Here is a 25,868-nt window from a genome sequence, read left to right as displayed (position 1 = left end):
AAAATTTATTTTAAATTATTAAGAACAACTGAAGGTATAGGAGAGAGAAACTTTAATTGGTAATTTTTATCAAATTTTTTTTCAGATAATCTTACACCCAGAGAAAAACCTCGATCTATATAATAAATTCATTGTTCAATTTGATAAATATATCATTACTATTGAATCTATGATATATTTATCAATATGATAATTTTTTTTCTTGTCTTGAACAATAATTATTTATAAGAATAGTAATTTTGTTCGTATTAATAAAACATTATCATAAACCCTTGATAAAATTTCTCTATCAAAATTGATTGAGGTTTTTCTTTGGGTGTATGGTGTTCAGTTTGAATACTTGTACTATTCTTTCGAGATAAAAGAATAAAACAAAAATAAAACAAAACAATTATCATTTTTATTTGAAACACATATATATATAAATTATAAGAAAAACATATTACCGACTATACAAAATAATATTTATATATATGTACATATATAAAACAAGAGTAAACACTATTATTTATATAAAAACGGTAAAATTGTGCTATAATTATTATTTAGACTTAGAACTGTGCATATGAACTTAATGTTCACAATACTGGAACATAATTTATGCTAATAATATCATTATGGATCGTTTACCACAGTAAGTGGTGTTAACTGATAATGACGATAAGTATAAGATTCATGCTTGAAGTCGGTTAAGCAGATTTTTTGGACCCATCGTCGTGACAGGTATTCACTAGGATCTAAATATTGTTCAATAATCTTTCTCTGAAACAAACAATATTAAGCAATACTTAGATTAAATACATACTATTAATAAAATGAACATGGCAACTAACGTTATTAAATTGAATAATAGTATCCATAATGTAAATAACACTAATCAGTCATTTGCAATAGAGCGCTCATTTCAAATACGGTAAATATTGTTGTATAATAAAAATTTATTTTCTATATTTTGAGACACATTTTTTTAAAGGAAAAGGTACAGAAATACGGGACGTTTAACATCAACATCAACATCATCTGCATTAGCACTGCTTGCGTTTCTTTTCTTCTTAAACATGTTACAGGTATTTAAGAAGAAAGAACAAACAAAAATGATTTTTGTTTTTAATAAATACTAAAATAATTTTTTTTATAGAGATCGCTGGATGATAACAAACAACAAGGACCAGTAGTTATGACACGCACAACCACGCCACCAGCTATACCGCGCAATGAGGCAGCAATAACTGAGAATATTCATTCAGTAACTACTGCTAATAGTATATATGTTACAAATTCGGAAAGTAATTTTATAAGATATAAAAAAAATTAAGTATTTGGTTAATTAAACAATAACAGAGAATGCTTACCAAATAAATATTAACAGCACATAAAATTTAGCTTGTTTCTCACAGTCTTCAAATTACTATGTTGTTATAAGAAACACATACAGTGAGATTTTACATGTTTATCGGATTATTTAAGTATGATAAAAATAATTAAAAACCTATTAGGGTGTCATTAAATTCTAATATGTATGAACAAATTAAATATTATTTATCTATGTACATATTAATCATAAATAAAAATAAATCTGAAAAATTTTAAGACAGTCAAATATATTTAGTTTGTGTTAGTTTGCTTTCTCCTTGATCTTGACCTAACATACGGTTCCAATCTGTTTGACCAACAACAAAACCTATGGCACGAATTTTTTCTTGTTCACGTTGTTCTTCAATATCAGCCCATCTGACCTATTAGAGAAAATTTTAAATTTTAATACTTTCATACTTATAATAACTTTTGTTAGTTCATTTAATAACATAAAAAAAAAAAACACTTTACTAATTACTTATTATTCAAACAAAATAAATACTATTTCAATTATTAATACTTCTTGATAATTATTATAAGTAATAAAAACAACATTTAAGTACGATATTGAGAAAACTTATCTTTTTCATTACTTTAAAAACAATACTACAAAATTTCCCACAAACTAAAATACATATCTATAAATAAAAACTCCTGTTTCATACTATAAATTAAACATGAAAAAATTTAAATTTTTACAAATTTGAAAGTTTTATAAAATTTAACTATAAAATATTATATTATATATTATAATATAATAGATCAAAAGTTGTTTACTAAGTTAGATTATTTTTTATTTTATAAACTAGTTAAATATGTGCTGTTAAAAAAATAAAATTGTGAACCTTACAACGAATAAGGGATGAATTAAAATAGTATTTAGTAGTTGATAAATTAAGAAATATATGAAACTAAAAAACAGCTATGAAAATCACTAATCGATAACGACTTTTGATTCATTATTGCATAAGTTAAAACTGATTTAAATATAAAGTTAATGTGAAGTGTGGATAATGTTATTTTTATCATCAGACACTAATATATTACCACACTATTACATATATTTAAAAAAATAAATAAATTCTAAAGTATTATTTGAAAAGTAATAATCGACTAGTCAATTTTATAGACTAATCAAATATACAGACCAATTGGTCTATCTTAAACTACTCAATTACTCACAAAATAATACAATAATGGTATAAAAAATTACCAACATTTTTTTTTCCCTTAATTTAATTATTATTTTAAGAGAAATCAAATGGCTGGTATATGTGTGTTAGAACATTTAAAAATAAGTACTACAATTCAAGTTTACAGTTTTTAAACATAGCTAGGAGAATTTGGGAATAATTTATTTTGAAAATCGATATTGTAGTAAATTTTCAGCAATGTTTAAAAAAAAACAATATTTAGACATTTGATAATTCTACTTTTTTGTTATTTATAGATAATAAATAGTTAAAATAATAATTTTAATTAACATCTGTTATGATATACTCAAATATTTTTAAGTTACTAAAAATGTATTGGTTGAAATAGTAAAGTAATTTTTTTTGGAATGAATGACAATATTTAAAAAAAATTGTTTTTGTTAAAAAGTAAAAAATGTCCGCAATATTGATATTGTTGATGATTCTTAATAACTAGAGATTTATTTTATAAAAATTCGTTCAGTCTCTAGTTACAACTCTAATAAAGTGTACTTATTTATAACAACATTACCCTTTTTTTTCCATCTTTAGGATCATGTTCAGTAGTAACATACTCAGTTTCAGGAATCTGTAACCATTCTTTAATAGAGTTCTCTGGTTTTTTCTTACGCAGTCCATCTAGTCTGTCTAAAAGTAATATATTCAAAGTAAGTAATTTAAACATAATAATATAATTAGGATAGTTGTAGCCATTATTTTAATATAAATAAAATAAAATTAACAATAAAATATAGAAAAACATACTCATCTTTTCTTCTTGTGGTATATTATCAACCCATTTGCAAGATAATAACTTCATCAGATCTACATCCTGTTGAAACATTAGTATTCGAAAAATAGAATAGCAGAATATGACATTTGACTATGAAAGACACTTGTTACTAAACTTAAATTATTAAATATATATTCTCTTAAAAATAAATTCCCACTAATTAATATTCATGTATAATAATAGTTGAGCTCTTTAAAACATACAGATATTTTTATAAATTAATTGATAAAATCTGTGGATAAATAAACGGCGGTAACTCATTTGTGAACTCATGTGAGTCATAAAATTTATAAAGTGAGGTGGACATATGCAATACATGTTATATCAAATTAAAATGTTTTTATTTAATTTTCATACTTCACGAGATCAAAATTTAAGCTGACATTGATAAAAACTGTAAATGATACAATATAATATTTTCATATATTGAAAATATTTTCAGTAATGGTTTTTATTGTCACAAACAAATATACAGTATTACTTTCAATAGTAAATTATTACAACATTTTTTTAGAAAAATTATTTTTAACAGAACAGTAAGGGAAACGCTACACAATAATGTATAAAAATCAGGGTAATTGATTGTTGACCATTCATTTTTTCCTAAAATAAAAATATTCAACATTTTTTTTAACTTACATATGATCATCTTGGAATTATAATCATTAAACATTTTTAGACTGTATCGAAAATTTCAATGACTATTTGTTTTTTAATAGGTAAGCTAGTTAAACATTTTGTCATTTAACAAAATTAAGTTAATACTTTTTAATAGTATAAAGAGTGTATCTAAATAATACTTGATAATTTATAAGTTGATAATAAAATATAGTTAAGACACTACTTTTTCTTCAATATTATCAATTTAAGAGAAATGAAGCTGTCAAAATGCATCAATTACCCTAATATTTAAAAATACAATTTTGTAAGAATTGTAATTACCAAAACTAATAAATTTAGATGAACAAATTTCAAAATATTTTTTTATGGATTTTTAGCAATTGATTTTGTGGTTATAGAGTAATTGCAAATAGGTTAACATAATACTAAAGTTTAAATTTTTAATAATTGGCAAAACACCATAAATTAAAATAGTGCTTCAATCATCATTAGTATCAAAAGTACCATTTGTACTTTAAAATTCGCGCCACAGATTAATAATTGAACACATATATACAAATAAAATAATCTGTTTTTAGGGTTTAACTATAAGTATTTAAAATTTGTAATATTATGTTTAAAGTGAAAACACTTTATTCACTATAAGAGTTATTAAAATTTAAATAGTATTAGACTGCTAGGATAGAAAAATAATATATTTAAAATATATAAGGATAATACAAAACACCAGTGATTTTTTATAATTTGGGATTCCTACAGTTTCAAAAAAAAGGAATCTTTTTAAATAAATCATGATATACATAACACATTAACTGAAAGTTAATTTCTAATGAAATACTATTTCATTAGAAATAAGTATTAAGATCTTTGTACACTTAATTTTATTGTCAATGAGCTTTTTAAATTGCATAGTTTAATAAGTAAATTGTATTGAAACATATTTTTTATTTTATTTGTAAGATTAAATATGTTGATGAAATATCAACAAAAATATTATTTTTTTGAAATTAAATTGTAGGAATTAAACAGAGAAATTACAATTTTGAAATTATGAACAAGGTGTTTTTCAAATAAAAGACAGAACTATGAAATAAATTAATAATGACAAAATTTACCTCTTCTTCAAAATCACAGTCTTTATTTTCAATCTGATCTTTTTCAGTATTGGTTACATTTGAACCTTCATTTTTCTCTAAATCTATTTCAATATCTGATACATCTTCCATTTCAACCTAAGAATTAAAAATAAAATACTTGTATACCCTATTGAAAAGAAATTTATAAAAATGTATTAATTGATTTACCTCATCATTTGATTGTAGTAAAGATTTAACATCTAGTAACATTTGATCTGGGGGAGTAGGAACCCAAGATCTCATAATATTATTAATTTCTTGAGTGGTTCTTTTGTGGATATTATTTTTAATACACAATTCGACATCAGATTCAAGTTCAATAACATAACCCTAAAATTGAGTTATCAAAATATAGTTCCAGAATTTCAAAATTAAAAAAGTTAATTATGAACTACTCTACTTACTGTAAAACCATTCACTTTGGCAATATCGAGTATATCTTTGTAATAAGTAACTTTATTGTTAATGGCATCTATAATATAAAATGAAAAGTAATTTTCCAAAACTTTTTTTTTAAAAGCTTTAATAAATGATGTACGATATAAACTTTCATTTGCTGAATCATGTTCATATTCCATAACCTATGAAAAGTAAAATTAAAATAAACTTAATTATTTTAATATATATATATATACATGGAGTTATATAATGCATTACTTTTTTTTCAACTTTTTTGTTTGTTTCTGGGTCAATTTCAATTTTAGTTACTTCAGTCATAAAATAATCATCTAAAGATAATATTCTAGGAGCTTGACCACCCATTGATATTTCTTTTTCCTAAAAAATAAAAGTTAATATTAAAAATAAAATTTTTATTTCATAAATTTCAGTATAAAAATTTAGCAATAAATTGTTATCAATACTTTGATTAATTTAGCAATATGAGATTTTCCAGATCCAGGTAGCCCTCGAAGAATAATAACAATTTTTTCTGGTCGATTCAAACGACCTGGAGGACAAAGGAGAGTTTCAATTAATAATAAATTCTTTTTTGGTTTCTGAAGAACCTCTTCTTTAGGTTTCAATATTCTAGGAGGAGAAGGTGGATAGATGTCAGTAAATTTTTCAGATAAGTGTAACTTTTGTTCGTCTTTAACTATAGGTTTGTCTGTAAACACATCAACTTTTTTGTCTTTAATAACTTTACTGACTAGATTATTTATTTTTTGATCAAGTAAAGTGTAATCTTTTGATTTGGATTGTAAGCCTTGTAAAAAAAAATAAATAAATAAAAATAATAAAATATAGTTTAGTAAAAATAAAAAAATTAATAATTACTATCCGATTCAAATAACGATTTAGTAAATAAATCATTTTTATCAAGATTGGGGTTTTCAGATGAAATTTCTGAAATAAAACCAAATACATAAGTATATTTATATTTTTAGCTTCAAATAGACAAGTTTTTATTGTACCTTCTTTTTCATTTAAATCTCTTGAGTTGGTAATATTTCTTCGGCTAAAACCTGAAAAATAGAAAAATGTATAAAAACTCATTTTATTTCATTAAACAAGCAAATATGTTTACAAGAAATATAGTCTGAAAAATATTTGTATTCACTCTTTTCTACATACAGTTTTTAATAGATTATAAACATTTTTTAATACTCATAGGCAATTAAAGATGGATATAAAAATAACATTGTTTTTATGGCAGGGCTACCTTAAACTGTATTAAAAAAAAGTTTTTGTAGAGAATGACAAATACTACAGTATAGCTAAAAACAATTTGAATTTAATCAATAAAAAATATTGAAAATATGAGTATTATCATTTTCAAAATCAACACCCTCAAAATGTCTAAATAGAATAAAGGGAGTTAGTATCTCATATTTTTTTTTTATTCTAAGACAGTGTAATTGATTCTTACAATTGAGTTTTATTTTATCTATTCATTGTCCTGTTGTTAATTGAGTATCTTAGGCCAAATTTATATCACGTAGTGACATAGTTAGAGGGGAAGCTTAGTACCACTAAAAATCAATACATTAATAATAAAAATTAGGTTGGTTGTCATTTTATACAAATTATGCCTCTTTTTTTAACAATAATTGTTATGATAACAAAACGATTATTGTGTGATTTAAGTTAAAAATAAGGCTTGATATTTAATAAATAATCTGTTTAAAGAAGTGAAATTCTACAATATTAAGATTTTTTTTGTTTCTAAAAAAAGGCTTCAAGATCAAAGCTTTATATAGTATATAAAAATGTTATATTTATCATTACAATTTTTTTTCAATTTAATATTTACATATTAATAATAAACAAACCTCTATCTTGCCAAGGCAACTTGCGTTTACCCCCATGTTTATAATCATAAATTCTTACAGGTATTATGGTTTCCTTTGATAGTCCTGAAAAAAAAAAAAAAAAAATTAATACATCTTTGTTGTTTTATTTTGAAAATATATACAGACATTTTTATCTTTTATTTTTTATAAAATAGATCTGATAAATAAAAAAGTAAAAAAATAATTAAAATTAGTAATAATAAGGTTGAAAAGGTAACATAAAAAACAAATTTCTTATCAATTGTATAATTATGTTATTATTGTGTGAACATGTATTTTTTCTATGATTGAAAACTATACTATAAATACCTGGTATCACTTTCAAAGCTGGTAAATGACGATAATCAAATAATTTCACAGGGTCAATTGGAGGAATATCTTCAATGGATGATGGTTTTACAATTTCTTTTGGATGAGAATTATCATCACTAATTTGTTGTTGTTCATCACTATGGGTATTGAAATCTCCACCCCAATCCATCTTAGAATTTGATCTATTATCATCAAAACGCCTACCTCTATTTGGTCCATAACTTCCTTTAGGAGGAGGCGCATAATTTTCTCTATTTGGCAAAAATTTATTACTTTCTAAAACAGGTTCTGTCATAAATTCTTCATTAGAATTTTTTAAATGATTAGGTACTTTTTGATAGGTTTCATTTAAATATCTATTATTTCCTTCTTGTCTCGTACAATAATCATCGTTATGTCTAGATATCTGTCTTCCATTAGGTAAAGTTTGGCTATTCCATATTGGGTGATTATTTGAATAATCTAAGTCTTGATTTCTCGTTATTTGTGGTTTATTCATTTGATTAGAAGGTCTCAAATAATCACCTTGTTTTATGTTTATACTATGATTACCTCTTGAGTATTGGTCATTTATATATTTATTATTGTATTCATCATTGAAATATTCATCTTCTTCATTTGGATCATTATATGGTTCTGAGCTGAATTTTTTGTGAGCTTCCATGTATTCATCTTCAGGATTTTCTTCTTCTTCAGTGATATTCCAGTTTCTTTCATATCTTCTGAGTAACAAAAGGCAAAATGTTAATAAATCCACACATTTCACATTATACTAAGTTATTTCATAATCAAAATATGCAATTTAAAATGTAAAATACTGGCTTACTTTGGGAGTATTATTGATTATATATGGGTATGTAGTGTGAGTGGATACAGCTAATACTAGTGTACATTTATAACACATAGTACACTCCTACTACATACCCACTCTTTGTATTAAAATGCTTATAGAACAATCTTACACTTTCCCTAAAGCTTTTATTGACCTATAAAAATTTTTTTGTAAGAAAAGCTCAAAAAAAAAAAATAACTATTTTAAAACTGAAAAAATTTTGTTATATATTTTTTTCATATTATCAAATTAAAATTAAAAATATTAAAAAAAAAAATAACGTTTTTTTTAACCTTGAAGGGATGAAAATAAAATAATTTGACTATATAATATTGTAGTTATTAGAACCAAATAATTTTTGTTTTTACAAAAATTTGTAATTGTTTCTGAGAAAATAAGTGCTTTGCCCAAAATTGATTATCCTGTATATATATTTTTTCATGGTTAATAACTTTAATTAAAATTGCTTTTATTATTTTACAAGTTAATTTATAAACAATATTAATTTAAATTTTAAAAGCTTTATCTCTTTATAGCAGAGACACAATTTTATGAAGTATTATATAATGAAAATTTGATAGCACCAATTGTTTATAAATTAATTTTTGTTATGCACCCATAGAGTGCAATAGCCTTTCAAAGGGTTACAATAAAATTTACATAAATAATAATTACCTATTGTTCCCAACATCTTTATTTTCAGGAAAAATATCAGATTCATCTAAAAAAATAAACATATATATCATAATTCATATTCAAGTATTAAATATCTTTTATGACTATACCCATTGAAATTGGTTTGCTCACATTCAAACTTAGTAATGATGGAGGCTTAGAATGAGATGAAGGTGCTACAGATTTTTTATTGTAAGGATAAGATATGTTAGAAATTTCTGCAGGTTTATTAAAATTGGAATTGACTGTATTAAATCCACTAAAATTGGGAGGACGGTTACTGTAAGATGAGTTGTACTCATCATTATTTTTGTTATATACTGAACTATCTGGGATAATATTTAAATTTGAATTATTAATTTCTGAAGGTTTTGTAAATGGTAAAACTGATGATCTTCTGACATTTGTAATGGAATTATTATGAATATTGTAGTTCCCATCATGTGGACCACCACTATAAGCTGGGCGAGGATCAATATCAGAGTTAAATTTGGACAAAGGATTACTATCAATATTTGGTTGTTTCTGGCTATAGAAAGGTTGAGAGCTATTATAGCTTGGCCATTTAGGAGGATTATTTGAATACGAATTAACAGGAGGAACATTAGTATTAAAAGGTATATTCAATGATTGTGACTTAGTTGTTGGTGCATTTTGTTTAGGGAAATTGAATGGTTTATCATCAGGTGTTTGAATTGGTCCTTGTTGGTGAGGTAAAATTTTTGATACATTTGGAAATGATTGAGATCTGTTATCATTATTGCTAACCAAGTCTAAACCAGGAATTTGATTTAGCGATGATTGTACTATTAAGCTAGCTGCCTGTAAAACGAAATTTTTACCATTTTAAATAATTATTTTTTGCTTTACATTAAAAATTACATTTAACAAATATTTTATTAAAATTCATAAGACCCTTATTACAGTTAACTTGTCAATTAATTCACTTTAAAAGTAAATTTATAGTTAAAATAAAAATTACCAAAGGTTGTGATATGTTAGTAGTATTATTTGGAAGAGCAGAACTCGATAGGCCTGAATTGTAAAATGGACTTTGTTGAGACTGTGCTTGATTTTCCTTAACTTGTAATTCTTCTTTCTACATAACAAGACAAAAAAAAAGTATGATCAATAAAAAAAAATACTTCTTATACAAAAAAGTACATTTACATAAATTACAAAGATTATAAAATAAAATAAAATTTTCTTTCTCTTTTCAAAGTATTAATTTAAGACGAACTATAGGTCTTAATTAAAAATGTTAACAAACTTAACTTAACATTATATATATAGTGCTAAGAAAAGGTATAATAAATAGTGATGGAGGGAGCTTTCTGTGAAGTGTCTCCAAACTTTTATAAACAGGGAAATTGTACATAATATATTATATATATATTATGTGTTGCATAAAATTGTCCAATGCTAACAATATATCACTGAGCTATTACAAGTTTTTTAATACTCTTGTTTTTGTGATAACATTACCACTGTCTTTCTTGAACGAATGTATGCTTTTCTTCACGTGTGAAAGTTTATTTGTCTGTACACATTGAACAGCAATTATTTTTAAAGTACTAGCTTTTAATACTCATACTTTATAGGCTGAGTAGCCTTTCCAGTTAGCTGTATGACTTTTGCTACAGTTATCACACTTCCTTTAGTTTTTCATACTTAGAACAGTCTATAGACTTGTGTTATATACTAATTTAATATACACTGGTGTGTTTTGAGGCAGTAATTTTGTGTATGATTAAATAATTGACAGGTTTTGCATTGCAGGACTTTTTTTTTTTATTTAACGGATGTTCTACTCAAACATTGTATCAACTATTTAATTAGAAAATTAGTGATATTAGTCCATATTTGTCAGTTTATATATAATATCACAAATATCAGTTTTGTTATTTTATATTACTTTCTTAAGTTAAATTAGTTGTTTTTTAAACATTTCGTTGTCATTTTATATTTGTTTTAATAATGTTATTATGTTAATATATGGTAAATTGCAGTCATCATCTATTGCAATATTCATATTACTGAAATTTGATCTGTCGTAAGCATGACACAGTTAATAAATGCTTCTTACCAATGCATTTGTACTTATTATGCATTTTTAAATTTAAGTACAAACACTACACATACACGTTTAATGTAAAAAACAAAAAAAAAAAAACGTGTTGTATGTTTGGCTATCAAATAAAATAAGTCATATTTTTAAAATTATTATTAATTATTAAAAAAGATATAGATAAAATTATAAATATAGATTATACATTAACGTTTGTGTTATGATTGATGATAGTAATCAGTAAATTTGGAAAAATCGAATAGCTAAATTTTTTTTTCTCAATGTACCTAAATCCAAATATTTCTTTAAGTTGATATTATTTGCTGTTTATACTCAAATATTCAGTAATATTTTGTGTAAAATTTTTGGTATTATTTCGTTCATAATATTTTACAATCACTATTATATTTATTTATAAAATTGATTATTAAATATTGACTAGATTTGAATAAGTATATATAATTATGATTCATTTATCATTAGTAACTCAATTATTAGCAAAATAAATACAATATTAAGCATGTTGGTCTTTTCTTCATAAATTATATGAGTGTTGACTTAAATTTTCTAAATGGAAACATAAATATTTAAGATAAAATAGAAAATGATGGGTCTATAACAACTTTTGAACCAGTACTTCAAAAACTTATGAAAGAAGAGTGTAGGTGAGAAATATCTAATAATAAAGAAAGTGCACCCACTAGCCTATAAATTAAAATTTTCATAACTTCTGAAGTACCCGTAAAAAAGTTGTTATCAACCTGTCTTTTATAATATTTTATAAACAGATTAAATATGTTTGTTACCATTTAAATAAATTAGGTTGATATCCGAATAGGTTATAAGGGATGATACTAAAAAGTAATTAATAACTAATAAATAGGGAAAATACGTAACTAAAAATGTAAAAATAAAATATGATAAACACATCACCCTATATAAAAGCTATAGGCTATTAAAAAAAAATAGGAAAAATAATCTCAAATTTAATTTACATTTTATAACTATTTTAAACTATTCTAATTTTATTTGACCGAATAGTCAAATATAAATTACTCTAGAAATATTAGCTGAATACTAAATAATTTCTAAATATTAGAGCCATTCCTTGTTATGATCATCATAAACTTACTGAGTATTCTGACAAATACAAAGAAGTTCATTTGAAAATATAGAACGCTTAATCTATGTACTTAGCATACAATAATTGTTTTTACTCAAATTAAATGTTACAGTCATAATATTAAAACAATTATCTAGTTTTAATATAAATTTGTTAGAATAAGTTAAGGAATGAAATTGTTTACTTTTTTTTCAGCTAATTTGGCTTCCTTCTTTTTTTTCAATAAATCACATTTTTGTTTTAATTGATCACGCCAATTCAACCATTTTTTTTCATATTCTTGATATTGTATCTAATAAATTAATAAACTATTTATTTAGAATATCTGGATTAGTCTTATTATTTATTAAACTGAATAATTTTACTTTATCAGGATGATTTTTATTCTGTTCTTTCCATTTAAGGAACTGCTCTTCCCATGACTTAAATTGCTCTTCAAAAGCCTCAGTTTCATTATTTAATTCTTGATCTTTTTTGTTTTTGGAATCATCTGTTTTAAATTTTTTTTCTACTGTTTGCAATCCTGGTTCTAAACTACGTTTCATCTGAAAATTATGAATTATGGAATGAATGAATCAGATATTATAATGATTAACTTGTCTCTTATCATAGTTGATTTAATTTAGTAGGTGTTATAAATGAAGATGTAACTTTACTTACAATATGTAGTCTAAATTTAACTCAAAGCTATACTTTTACCTGTAAAGGCTCACTAGTTGATTGTATAGTAGGTACTTGTTGGTAAAATGATAATGGTTGATGAATTGAAACTGAAGGTAGTTGAGGAGGCTGCAATGGTTGACTTTGTGGAATTGGAGGAGGCGGTGGTTGCCCTGTAGTAGCAGCAATTTGTGCAGTCTACAAATAAATTAACAATGAAATAATATTAACTAAAATTAAATATATATATATAGTTATTAACAAATTAATGTAATAGCTGGTGGTGAGTTGTGGGTGATGTTATTTTTATCATTTGACATTTCTTGGACGCAGTCTTCCTTTAACCAAGATATAAATGTTAATATCTTTTAAAATACTAGTCCAAAAGTTGTTATCAACCTGTCATTTTTTAATATAAATAATTAACTAATAAATAAGTTAGTTAATTTTATATAATGTGAAAGTGATCAATTCTTAATATATAGTTAATTATGTAAGTTCTCATATGGAATTTTTGCTAAAGAGGCTACCTTTATAAGAATATAAAAATATATAATATTTCATGATTGGTATATTGAAAACCATATGTAATTAAAAAAAAACAAAAAAAAAAAATTCTCAATGTTCTAATTTTTTGATTAATTAAGTGATGTACAATAACAGAAACATCCAGTAGATATATAAAAAATACCTGTTGTTGCCACTGCTGAAATTGCTGTTGCCAAAGTTCCCATTGTTTCCATTCTTGCCATTTTTGAACCATCTATAAAAAAGAACATTGCAATAATTTATAAAATAAAATAATAATTATAAAAAATGTATGCATGACTTCTTGTATTATAATGAACAAAATTTTAATCTACTTACAGCTGGATCAATGGCGTTAGGCAGCGTATTTGAATGGAATGGTTGGGTCATCTAAAACCATGAAATATACAACAAAATTATATTAGAGCTCAATAAATAATTATAACCTAAATTATGTCTTGAATGTGTTTAAAATATCAAAAATGTCAACATTCTTATGGCATTTTAAACAGTTCTTTTTTTAATGTTTTTAACAACGCTCCTTATAACTACAGGTTTGTAATACAAAACTAGAGCGATAAACATTGATTCATTTATAACTTGTAAATGTTATTTTAAAATTAATAAATTTAACTTTAATTACAGTTTTATTTTATAAATAAAAACAAATTTCTTTAAATTTAAAAATAAACATATAAAAATAAATAAAAATCAGAATTTAAAGTTAAAAAGTTAGGTTATTAATTATAAATATATTTAAAATTAAACTACAGATACTTACAGAAGTAGGGTTAAGAGTTAAGCTACTCTGTGGATTCAACTAAAATATTAAGTTTCATAATTACAAATATGTTTAACTTGAAAAATTCTGTTACTTACCGCTAAGTTTTGCATTGCATTGGGTGGTGTATAGAATGGAAATGAACGAGCATTATTTTCAAAGCTATTGGGTATATTTTGAGTAGTAGAGGGCGGCAGAGGTGGTGCAGTATTAACCCAAGGATTTGGGTACATATTGATCTTGAGTACAAAAAAGTAAATACTTTTATTTATGTTATATGTATTTTATCAAATAATTTTATATCTATACAATGCATCATTTTGTTCTTTTTAAAACAATAATACAACAAAGAAAGGCGTTTAAAATAAAGAATATAATTAAAGCAAATCAAAATGTCTCACAGTATAAATAAAAGTTGTATAGATTTGTAATAGTTAGTGGTTTGACTTTAACGTTTCTTTAAATACAGGAAAATAATGGTAAAATTACAGAATATTATTAATAATAAATAAATATTAATATTAAAGAAGTTATATGACATTATATTTTACTCACTAATTTTAAAAGTGACGATTAAAGTACGTTTAACAGTTCCAATAATCACTAGTATTAGTTAACAGACAACAATTATATAAAGGGTAAATTAAAAGATCAAATAATGGCATATGAAATAAGGAAATACGTAAAGTACATAGTTTCCCTAGGAATATTATTCGTTTATCAAAGAAAAATAATAAACAATAAAATTTAGTTTAAGAAAAAAATTGCCGATCAACATTATAGATTGTTACTTAATAACAAACGAATGTAAGATCAGATACCTATTTAATGTTTTTAATTTAGACTACTACCAAGGTTTTAAATATAATAGCAACATTATCAGGTAGTAGCTGTTAACAATGTTTCAAAGAGATTGTAAACTATAAACAAAAAATAGATTATTTGTCTGTTTAATGATCAGATTCAGACTCCTTTAAAATTTAAAAAAAATATCAATCTACTTTATTTCTCATTCACTAATTTAGAAAATAATTATGTCCAAGTATTGTTAATACGTGTAATTCACTTTTCTTCAGATTATTTATTTAACTCTAAAAATGTTTCATTAACTTTATTACCAAGATAAGTTTAATAATCTATTTAATTTAAAGTTATATCGTAGAAACTGATTATAATTTACTACTGTTAAATTAAATTGTTAATAATTATGGATTCCTACTAGGTAATATGACATTGCTATATTGTGTTACCCTTTAAAAAATAATGCAAAAATTAAATGTTGGAATTACTATGAATAAAACTAACGGTAAGATGGCGAAATCAGTATTTCTCAACATCTATGACATAGCAGCATATCCTAACTAGCATAAAAGTCTATTACGGTACACTTTGTTGCTCACTAGTACTAACACACGTACGTAAACGTTAATTATAGTTGTAGTCATCTATGGTGTCATTTTATCCCATTGCTGGGGAAAGATGGCGGAAATGAAAATTTTTAGATAAAATCAAATTTATCCCCTTTGTAGATGAAAGAGACGATTGAAAAAATGTATTTTGTTAAGCTAGATATTGAAGTAGTTCTCATAAATTTCAAATTTTAAATCCATTCAAAGAAGTCAGAAAAAATCGTAAAAGCTTATCCAGCCTTACGTTATATATTATATATGTGATTAATTATTATTTGGCAAAGACATTACATTAATAAATATAGTTATACACATATAAATAAATTTCTTTATTAAATATTTCATTTCATTCAAACTAATATTTTTATATTTATTAATTTTATTACAGGTCTAACTTATTAAAAAAGAAATTAGAAAATGATTTTTTAATAAGAAAGACTAGATGATCTCTTTTTTGCTCTTCATTTATTTTTGCAAGTGCAAGTCGCGTACTGTTTATAATACTTATTATATATACTACAAACAATAGTACTGTTAGTGTCCCTCTATGCACGTGTAAACCAGTGTATATATTTATACTTAACATCAAAATTATACTTATAATTTTATAAAACTTTATACTATGAGTACAATTTTATAAGTATTAATTCACTTAAATTTATTAGACGTTAAAAAAAATTTTAATTTTGTCAAAAATCAAGTTATTTTAGGTGATGTATTAATTTTTAAAAAATTTTGTTAACTGTATTTATAATTGTAGGTATAATACAAAATACAATTTTTATTTATTTTTAGGTGTCATAGTTTCAAAATAGTAAAGCATTTTATAAATAAAAATATTTGATGTCAGATTCTAATTCCTAGTTATTATAAGTAAAATATAGTATACATTTTAAAATATTTTAAATTTAATATTTATTATTTTGATGGACGACATTAATAATAATGAAGTATTTATGAATTCGATGCGTTGTTTAAAAAATAAAATTGATCAATTATTAGAAAAAAGAAGTTGTGAACGTAAGTTATTTGATTGATGTTATTGAATAATATTGGACACTAAAATTAGGTGGAGAACGTTATGTAATTGCGAAGCGTAAATCTTAAAGTCAGAGAGACACTGAAAATGGTGCCAGCTACCCTAGACTCTCTCTTTTATTGTAAAATGTGTTCAAATCTAAAAACAAAATTAGCAGGGGCGAGTCTACAGATATTTAATTTAATATATAAAACCTAACTATCCGATCGCATTATTAGAGTGTAGATATTGTCATATTGTCTTCTGTATCGCCCCGTCACTAATATACATACACGTTTGTGTTTAAAAACTGTAGGCTTTAGACATCCAGTTTTTAAATAAGGTTAACAAGTTAAATATTTACCAGTTAGTAAATATATAATAATAAATATTAAATTTAATTTAAAAACCCAGCACAGGGGGGTCGCGGCACAGTGGTGACGTAGCATAGTTGGATCAAGTATAATGGTATAGTATAATGATGAAATCTTTTTGCCATTTTCACTGTGAAGATGAAATAAAGTTTGAATTTTTTTTTTTTCATGATAAAGTATATTTCATTAGCTTTAATTTAAGATATATATAAAAGTGTCAGACTTTCCAGAACATTTTCAAAAGTCCAGTTGAAAAAAGTAATTTTTTGTAAAAAAGTTGTCATTTTAAATTATAACTAAAACGATGTATGAAATATTATGAGTTTTGATGTTTTAATTTATAATATAATTTTTTTAGCTTCGATGCGAAGCTGAGAAGGTATTGGTTTTACTAAGATGTGTTTATTTTTTTTATTTATTTTTTTTTTGTGTCTGTTACCATTTTTTCTCAGCTCTCACCGAACCGATTTTTTTTAATGATACGTCAAAAGATCACAAATCGTATCTAGTCAAAGACATTACCCACAAAAATTGAAAAAAATTCCCTTGTTCCCCGTAAATTCATTGCTAGTTATTTTCTTATAGCCGGGGATTTTAATCTAAACTCATTTGATTGGTCTAGTGATCCTATAAGTCAAAATCATTTATCTGGTATTATAATATCTAATTGCTATATAAATCTTTTAAAGTTAAAACAAGTTAATAATATAAGTAATGTTAATAACAGACATCTCGATTGTTTGTTTACAAACGGTAATGTTATGTCAAACTACCCTAGTGACTCTATAGTTCAAAAGGCTGATATATATCACCCTCCTTTTGATTCAATTATAAAATTTGATGTACCAAATGTTATTTATCAGTCCAATAATCTACCAATGTATAAATTTAACAAATGTAATTATAATGATATTTCAAATTTTCTCTCTAATATAAACTTTGATCTAAACTTAAAATACGTTTTACTAGAGGACTCAATAATAAAGTTCTATGAAATAATTAATCACTCTTTCTCTATCCTTGTGCCTAAAATTATAATTAATGAAAATTATTCTCCAATATGGGCTAATAAAAACCTTAAAAATTTAATTATTAGTAAAAAATATGCTCACAAGAAATATAAGATTAGTGGTTTTTATTCAGATTACTTAGTATTTTCAGCTCTTCGAAAACAATGTAAGCATCTAACATTTCTAAGTCATTCAAAATTTATGCCTAATATTGAAGATAACATTCAAGTAAATATAAAGTTTTTTTGGAAATATAATAACTCTTTAAAAATGAATAAAAATTCAAATATTCCTGATTTTGTATCTTATAATCAAATTCTATCTTCAAACAATGAAGAAAAAGTTCAGTTTTTTGCCAATCATTTTTCTAGTGTATTTGTTAAACCTGTTAATTCATCAAATGTTACAATTTCCTCACATGCATCAAAAAATATTCTTAATTTACACGAATGGTCGATTAGCGAAAATGAGATTTATGAATACTTAACTACATTAGATATTCACTCTGGATCTGGTCCTGATGGAGTACCGCCTGTTTTTTTGAAGAACTGTAAAGATGTTCTTGTTAAACCATTGTATTATATTTTTAATAAATCTTTAAAAATGGGTTAACTCCAATACATAAGTCAGGTGATAAATCAAATGTTTGTAACTATAGACCTATATCTAAATTATCAACTATTCCTAAAATGTTTGAAGCCATTATCACTAAAAAGTTATCAGTTTTAATGTCACAACAACTAGTTAGCAATCAACATGGTTTTAGACAAAAAAAATCAACGCTTACTAATCTTCTTTTATATCAATCAAAAATTATTTCTGCTTTTAATGAGGGGCAGCAAATTGATGCAATATACACAGATTTTCAAAAAACATTTGACAAAGTAAACCATAAACTCTTATCATTAAAATTAGAATATTTTGGATTAAATGGCTCGTTTTTAAATTGGATTAAATCGTATTTGGTTAATCGGACACAAGTCGTAAAATTGCTCTCAGTTGTTTCAAATGATATTAAAGTACACTCTGGGGTGCCACAAGGTTCTCATTTAGGTCCTTTATTATTTATTTTATATATTAATAACTTGCCTAGTATTTTTGATACCCCTATAAATATTTTATTGTTTGCTGATGATGCCAAAATATTTACAGTTATCAACTCAATGAGTGATTGTATTAAATTACAGTTAAACATTGAAAAACTATATGATTGGAGTGTTACAAATGAATTATCTCTGAACCTAAGCAAATGTAGAGTTATATCATTTCCCATAAAAAAGATCCCATTTTCTTTAACTGTAGTTTATGTAATTCCAGTTTAACTAGGGTTGATTTCATAAGTGATTTGGGAATAATTTTTGAGGATAATCTTTCCTTTACTAGACATATAAATTTGTCAGTCAGTAATGCTTTTAAGAGTTTGGGTTTTCTTAATAGAAATACATTTTAAAAACAAAAATACTTTAAAATTGTTAAATTTTTCTCTTGTCAGATCAAAGCTTGAGTTTGGTTCTTTAGTTTGGTCCCCTAATTATGCTGTTTACATTAATTTATTAGAAAACGTCCAATACAAGTATACGAAATCTATCTGTTTTAAATTGAATATTAGTCTTTCTAAGGATTCATATTATTTACATTCTACTCAGTTAGGTATTTCATCTTGTGAACTTAGAAGAAGAGTTAGTAATCTTATGTTTTTATATGACTTACTAAATGGTTATGTAGATTGCTCAGAGTTACTTTTAATGGTTGGCTTTAGAACTAGTCAAATAAACCTTAGAGTTATTAAACTGTTTCATGTTCCTTTCTGTACCACTAATTATAGCTCAGCATCATATTTTCCTCGAGTCCTATTGTTAGCTAATAAAATTCTAAACATTGTTGATTTTTTCTATATGTCTCGTGATGTCTTCTAATTGAATATTTATAATGCATTATCTAATTGTGTATTGTAATTTGTTTATATCTAATTGTTTATTATTAATCTGATAGTACTTAGTTAAAATTGTATTTTTTCATTTAATTTATGTTAAACTAAGAAATTATTGTATTTATTCTATCGCATTAAGTTAAAGGGGTTTTTTTTACCCGTTTATAATTTAAAAATAAAATAAAATAAAATGGGGAAAACCTACAAAAAAATTACAAATTTAAAAATCGCTAATTTTCGAAATTTTTTCAACTTTTTTACTTAAAATTGCTATAATTTTTTTAAAAATTACCAAATAAATATATTTTTTTTTTATGTAGATGAATAATATCATTACCTATCATTTGGTACACTTTAAAATGACAACTTTTTCACAAAAAATTAATTTTTTCAACTTGACTTTTGAAAATGTTCCGGAAAGTCTGAGACTTTTATATATATCTTAAATTAAAGCTAATGTAATATACTTTATTATGGTAAAAAAAATTTCGGACTTTATTTTATCTTCATGGTGAAAATAGACATCAAAGTTAATAAAAAAAATACGATTGTAAAAAAATTCTTTTTTATATTTTTAACTTTTTGAAAAGTGTATGGATCAACACAATTTTTTTATGAGAAATAATATTTTTTAATAATTCCTTTTTCATTCGACATATTTTATCTTAATCAGGATATTAATAAGGAACTAGCAGATCATGTAGCTTTTGGAATAATCCACCAATTTTTTAAAATTAAACACTATCTAAAGATTTGTATCGAAGCGTTTTTTTTTATAGTGATTTTAATCACTGTCAGATATCATTATACTTGATCCAACTATGCCACGTCACCACTGCCGCGACCTCCCTGTGCTGGGTTTTATAGTATTAAATAATTTACTATAAGCTTTTGTTTAAATAGATCAATTAAAAAAAACATCCCATTTTTTAAATATATTTAAAAAAAACTTAAAAATGTTTTTAAAAAACATCATTATAATAAAACGTTGTGTTTTATTCAAATTTTGTGAGGTTAAGTTGATTCTAAAAAAATCAATTTGAGTTACTACTATTTTTAGTATTTCGGGTACTTTATTCAAATATGTGTACATATTTTGCAAGTTTACTATATATATATATATAAATCAATGTACTCTCGCCATCTTCAGTTTAATATTTTCTGAATCACATCTGCAAGTATTACTTAGTTTCATTTATATATAGCAAAACTTACCGCACGCGTTTAGATTTCCGACAACTTTGCAAATTATTTAAAACTTTCCAACTTGTTAAATATTAGTTATGCCAATATCCTAAGTGCAATAAGTACTTTATAATTTACGAATTGTAAAATGTTTACTATCAAAAAAAGTAAAATAAAAATTTGACCTAACTTTTATTTAGTCGTGTTGACATAATATTTTATAGAAATCACGGTAGTTTTATAACAATATATAAAATATCTTTCAATGTACTTGTCGACATTAAGCATTAAGACAAATAATATATTTTCATAATTTTCAGATACTGATTACGAAATAATAAGTTTAACCGACTCTATGAAAAAACTTTTAAAAGAGTATTCAAATTCAATGGTTAGTGTTGTTAATACCTCTTCACTTTCAAATTCAAATGGTCAGAAATTAACTACAAAAGTAATTTAAAGCATAATTTTTAAAACAGAACTACGCCAATTTAATCACCAGTATTCCATATAAATTTTCTCTTTTAGGTAAAAAAACTTTTTGAATTAGTCGATTCCTTTTGTGTTGAAATTGATGGTATAATGAATAATTTGAAAAAAACGCTAACTATTGTACATAAAATTTTACGAAATGTATTAAGAGAAGATAATGTCGAGTATTTAGATATATACAAAATTCTTCATTTTGTTTTTATTATTATACAATGATAAGAATTATATAAATAACTTTATTATATTTCAAAAATATTTCCAGAGAGATTTATTATATCAAACTTTTGCTCTTTAAAATTTTATTTATACTGGTGGAACAGATCTAACTAAATATTCTTATAATTGTTTATATAATTAACATTTTCTTGTAATTTTTTGAAAATAATTTACATTCATAGACTACGTTAAAATTTTTTTTTATTATTTGTTTTTAATAATAAAATAATTTTTTTTTAAAATTAAAAATTGTTTACATCAAAATAGACAGTTTTTAGTACATTTCTTACAAAAATTATTGATGGGTCGATAACAATTTTAAAATAAGTAATTATTGCGTTACAAATATTTTAATATATAGAGTGGGTATGTAGCAAGAGTGGGGTATACTTTGTAAATAAACACCAATATGAGCTGTACCCACCCACGCTATGTATTAAAATACTGATGTTAATTGTATCAAGAGTTGTCAGTTAGATATGTTTCATCTTTATAATTTCACATGATGTTTTTCTAAAATTTGGTGAGATTATGTTCCTTTAAACCCTCAATTTGGGCTGTGAACTTTGATGAAGTATTATTAATAATAAAAACTTATCGAGTCATTTTTAATTTAATTTAAGTGTACAAAAAAATGAAACAAGTTTGATTGCAAATGATTATGAAAAGCGAATGAAATGCATGGAAGATTATGTCAGCGAGTTAGAAGGCCGTCTAAAAGAATCACTTTTATATTTAAATAAAACAAAGGTATCTGTGTAAGACTAAATAATTAATTTTTAAAATTAAATCATTTACTCGGCAACTTAAATTATTATTTATATATAAATTTTAAAAAGTCATATGTATTTTTAATTAATGTAAATAAAAAAACTTAAAACAGCCAATGTTTATTCAAAAATGATCATTTGCAATATTTTACGTCTTTTGTAATTATACAGTACTATGTTTATTAGATAATATCTAACGTTTATTTAAGATGCAGCACTGCAGCAAAATAATGAGTTTAATGATTCTAGATATAAAAATTGTGTAGTTTAATCATTAATTAATAAAAAACAAAATAAAATTAAGAGGTAGAAAGATTGTCCTTAGCTTTGATTTCCTGGCTGCAGCACTGTTTTAGTGAAACTATGTGATTAATGAAAATTTAAAAAATAAAATTAGGATGAATCAAAACTGAAGGAAGAAATTTTAAATCTCAAGCATAGAGAAAATAACCATTTAGTTAAAATAAAAAGTATGTCGGATGAGTGGAATAACATTAAAATTAAATTTAGTAAATCAGAAGAAAAACAGAAATATTCGAATCAAGTTATTAGTGAACTTCAGTAAGTATATAAGGAATATATTATATATAAAAAATAAATTTAATGAACATTTTTTAAGTTAATTACAATGTAAAAATTTATTTAATTCAATTTGTGTAACCAAGGAATGTAAATGATGATTATTTAATAATTAGTTAAGTAGTATAACGAGTTTTTATATATTTTTTTAAAAATTATACAAATATCTGCGATATAGTAGTAACTGTATATTCTATTATATCGCAGACATTTTTATTATATATAATTAGAGATTAGAATTTTATTCTTTTGCATATTTTCTTAGTTTTCTCGAAAAACGAAGATTTAAAATCTCAATGAATAATGAAGCGTTTAATAAATAGTGAATTTTTTTTTTCGTATTTGATATTATTTTATAATAAACTAATTTGTATAAAAAAACATAAGAGAATATTAATTTTTTTTAATTTTAATGTATTTTGTTGTTGTATAATAATATATTACACAAGACATTTTTAAGAAACAATGATAATTTGTACAAAATAATTTTTAAAGTTCAACTATTATTTTATTTTAATTCAAATTCACACTATTATACAAATTTAGAAAACACTAATTTTTCAGAAACTTTTGATAATTTTATAATTTTATAAAGAGAAATAATATTAGGTTTTAAAAGCTCTACAATAATTTGTAGTTAGATAATTTTCATTTCATCCCTTACAGGGTTACATTTTTACTGGTATACGTGTACTCTGCTCTCACTACATGTCCATACATTGAAATATTTTAACTTTTTTAACTTTTTTGAATTGTAATTATTTAACTATGTATTATTGTAGTCTTTATACCTAATATTTTTTCTCTTTACAAAAATTACAAATTTACTTTGGAAAAGCAAAAAACTAATTTATTATCTTATTAATTTTTTTTATTCTTATAAAAGTATAAAAGAATAAAAGAATAGTTTTAACATGTTTTAATAATTTTTTAAAGGATATTTTCAAATTTTAAGAGAATATTAGCATTATATTTTAGACAGCCAAATTGTGACGAAGACAAAAGTGCACTAAGCCTATCTAAAGTTAGAAAACAACCTGAGTCACTCAATGTACACGTATCCTGCGATCATGAAGGAAGCGGAATAGGAAATAAAATAAATCCCGTACCACATTTTTCAAATAAAAAAAAATGTTCATTTAAACAAAATCCAATGTCTTCAGGTTTTCAACCTAAGGCGTACAGTACTCCGTTGCCACGAAATTTAAAGAATAATAATTGTACCAAAAGAAGGAGTCCTTCGGTAAATTTTTAACATAATTTATAGTATTTTCTTATAATTTCATAAATATAATGATGATTCTTTTAGAATATAAGTATTGAAAATAAAAAAGATTTAATAATACTTTCTTTTAAAAAAATATAATTCATTAAAGATAAATAAATTTTAATGGAGATTTAGTTTTAAAATAATTAAAAATAAATTTCTCATAGAAATCAAGTCAATTTTGCTTTGTCTAATAATATTTATTTGTTGATTTATTACTGGTTTAATATTTTTTGGGTCATAGCCCTTATATTTTTATAAAGGTGTCAATTTTATTTTTTTAAATGGAAACATACATATTACGCCTTTATCATTTTTTATACATTTATTCTATAGCGTATCATTCGAGTTAATAACTTATTTGATATTTTTCTAGGATTTCCCTGTTTATAACAAAGCGTTTACAAGTTATAAATGTACACAATGTTCGAATATAAATACTAAAGATAAAGGGTCGATGATTTCAAAGTCTTTCTGCAAATCGTGTACAAGTAATTTTCCAAACATTAAAAAATGTGAAATTCATAATCGTGATGCATAGTGTAACATAAATACAATTTTATATCATTATTTTAGTAAAAAAATTGTTTTCTTATACAAACATTTTTTTTGGAATGTTTAATAGTTATTGACCAATTTTATTATAGTGATAGTTTTACTTATGGCGTAAATAAAAAATAAAATTACGGGAACTACGATAATTTTTAGGGTGTAAACTTCCTCCTTCTCGATTCATGTTTATGTTGTTAAAAATTCTACATGGTATTAATTTATACATACATACATATATATACACTGCAAAAATAAACATATATGTAAATTATATTATTTTATTTATATCACAGTATGATTAATAATAATATTATAAAGAGGTAACCCTAACAGTTTAATATTTAGGATTAATATACAACATTTTAGGAACAATAATAATGTATGAACAACGTTCAATCTTGAATGCTTTATTCATGAGAATAAATACTTTATAATTAATTATTGTTAAAGGATTGAAAAGCACATAACAAAAATTAAACATTAATTGAATTGAAATTAATAACATTTATTATTTAAACCAATAAAATACAATTTCTTAAACAAGTTACTAATAATTCAATCGGAACATTAACGTTACTTTTTTAAACTTCAGTCATTAAAAATGTTTAAAAATACATATTATTAGAATTCGTTGAAAATAGTAAATAAATATAGTAACAGTAGGTGAATTGTAACAAATGAAATTAAACATAAT

At 23.7% G+C, this 25,868-nt stretch overlaps 3 protein-coding genes across 10 annotated transcripts; 2 read left to right on the top strand and 1 right to left on the bottom strand.

Annotated features, from left to right (window-relative positions):
• Nucleotides 1–378: 378 nt before the first annotated feature.
• On the bottom strand, nucleotides 379–15,165 carry LOC126906376 (YLP motif-containing protein 1-like). Of its 5 annotated transcripts, none has more exons than XM_050686952.1 (24): nucleotides 14,928–15,165; nucleotides 14,471–14,611; nucleotides 14,373–14,411; nucleotides 13,931–13,981; nucleotides 13,755–13,826; nucleotides 13,103–13,261; nucleotides 12,769–12,948; nucleotides 12,588–12,695; nucleotides 10,195–10,311; nucleotides 9,323–10,034; nucleotides 9,213–9,258; nucleotides 7,703–8,427; nucleotides 7,373–7,456; nucleotides 6,515–6,565; nucleotides 6,378–6,446; nucleotides 5,963–6,306; nucleotides 5,757–5,876; nucleotides 5,504–5,680; nucleotides 5,268–5,429; nucleotides 5,079–5,195; nucleotides 3,315–3,381; nucleotides 3,082–3,197; nucleotides 1,353–1,736; nucleotides 633–762 (listed from the first exon to the last, which is right to left on the bottom strand). In XM_050686952.1, exons 2-23 carry the CDS (start codon nucleotides 14,603–14,605, stop codon nucleotides 1,596–1,598), a joined length of 3,792 nt encoding a protein of 1,263 aa, XP_050542909.1. In that variant the 5' UTR covers nucleotides 14,606–14,611; nucleotides 14,928–15,165; the 3' UTR covers nucleotides 633–762; nucleotides 1,353–1,595. The 5 variants fall into 5 exon arrangements, with proteins under 5 accessions (XP_050542912.1, XP_050542909.1, XP_050542910.1 ...); XM_050686953.1 differs by having other exon boundaries at nucleotides 7,703–8,424; XM_050686954.1 differs by lacking the exon at nucleotides 14,373–14,411.
• On the top strand, nucleotides 762–1,358 carry LOC126906379 (uncharacterized). Its single transcript, XM_050686959.1, has 3 exons — nucleotides 762–913; nucleotides 974–1,067; nucleotides 1,139–1,358. The coding sequence occupies exons 1-3, from the start codon at nucleotides 816–818 to the stop codon at nucleotides 1,313–1,315; spliced, it is 369 nt and encodes a 122-aa protein (XP_050542916.1). The 5' UTR covers nucleotides 762–815; the 3' UTR covers nucleotides 1,316–1,358.
• Nucleotides 15,166–15,365: 200 nt separating the features above from the next.
• On the top strand, nucleotides 15,366–25,763 carry LOC126904829 (uncharacterized). 4 transcript variants are annotated; one of them, XM_050684113.1, is made up of 7 exons: nucleotides 15,366–15,678; nucleotides 21,619–21,749; nucleotides 21,827–21,954; nucleotides 22,630–22,756; nucleotides 23,174–23,337; nucleotides 24,334–24,598; nucleotides 24,999–25,763. In XM_050684113.1, the coding sequence occupies exons 1-7, from the start codon at nucleotides 15,636–15,638 to the stop codon at nucleotides 25,161–25,163; spliced, it is 1,023 nt and encodes a 340-aa protein (XP_050540070.1). In that variant the 5' UTR covers nucleotides 15,366–15,635; the 3' UTR covers nucleotides 25,164–25,763. The 4 variants fall into 4 exon arrangements, with proteins under 4 accessions (XP_050540070.1, XP_050540068.1, XP_050540071.1 ...); XM_050684111.1 differs by having other exon boundaries at nucleotides 24,292–24,598; XM_050684114.1 differs by having other exon boundaries at nucleotides 15,366–15,786; nucleotides 24,292–24,598.
• Nucleotides 25,764–25,868: the final 105 nt, after the last annotated feature.

The sequence above is a fragment of the Daktulosphaira vitifoliae genome, unplaced genomic scaffold (assembly GCF_025091365.1).
Source record: "Daktulosphaira vitifoliae isolate Bord-2020 unplaced genomic scaffold, ASM2509136v1 Scaffold_4, whole genome shotgun sequence".
In the NCBI taxonomy this organism is placed as follows: domain Eukaryota; kingdom Metazoa; phylum Arthropoda; class Insecta; order Hemiptera; family Phylloxeridae; genus Daktulosphaira; species Daktulosphaira vitifoliae.
Note: the sequence above shows the minus strand (reverse complement) of the source record. Positions and strands in the feature narration are given on the sequence as shown.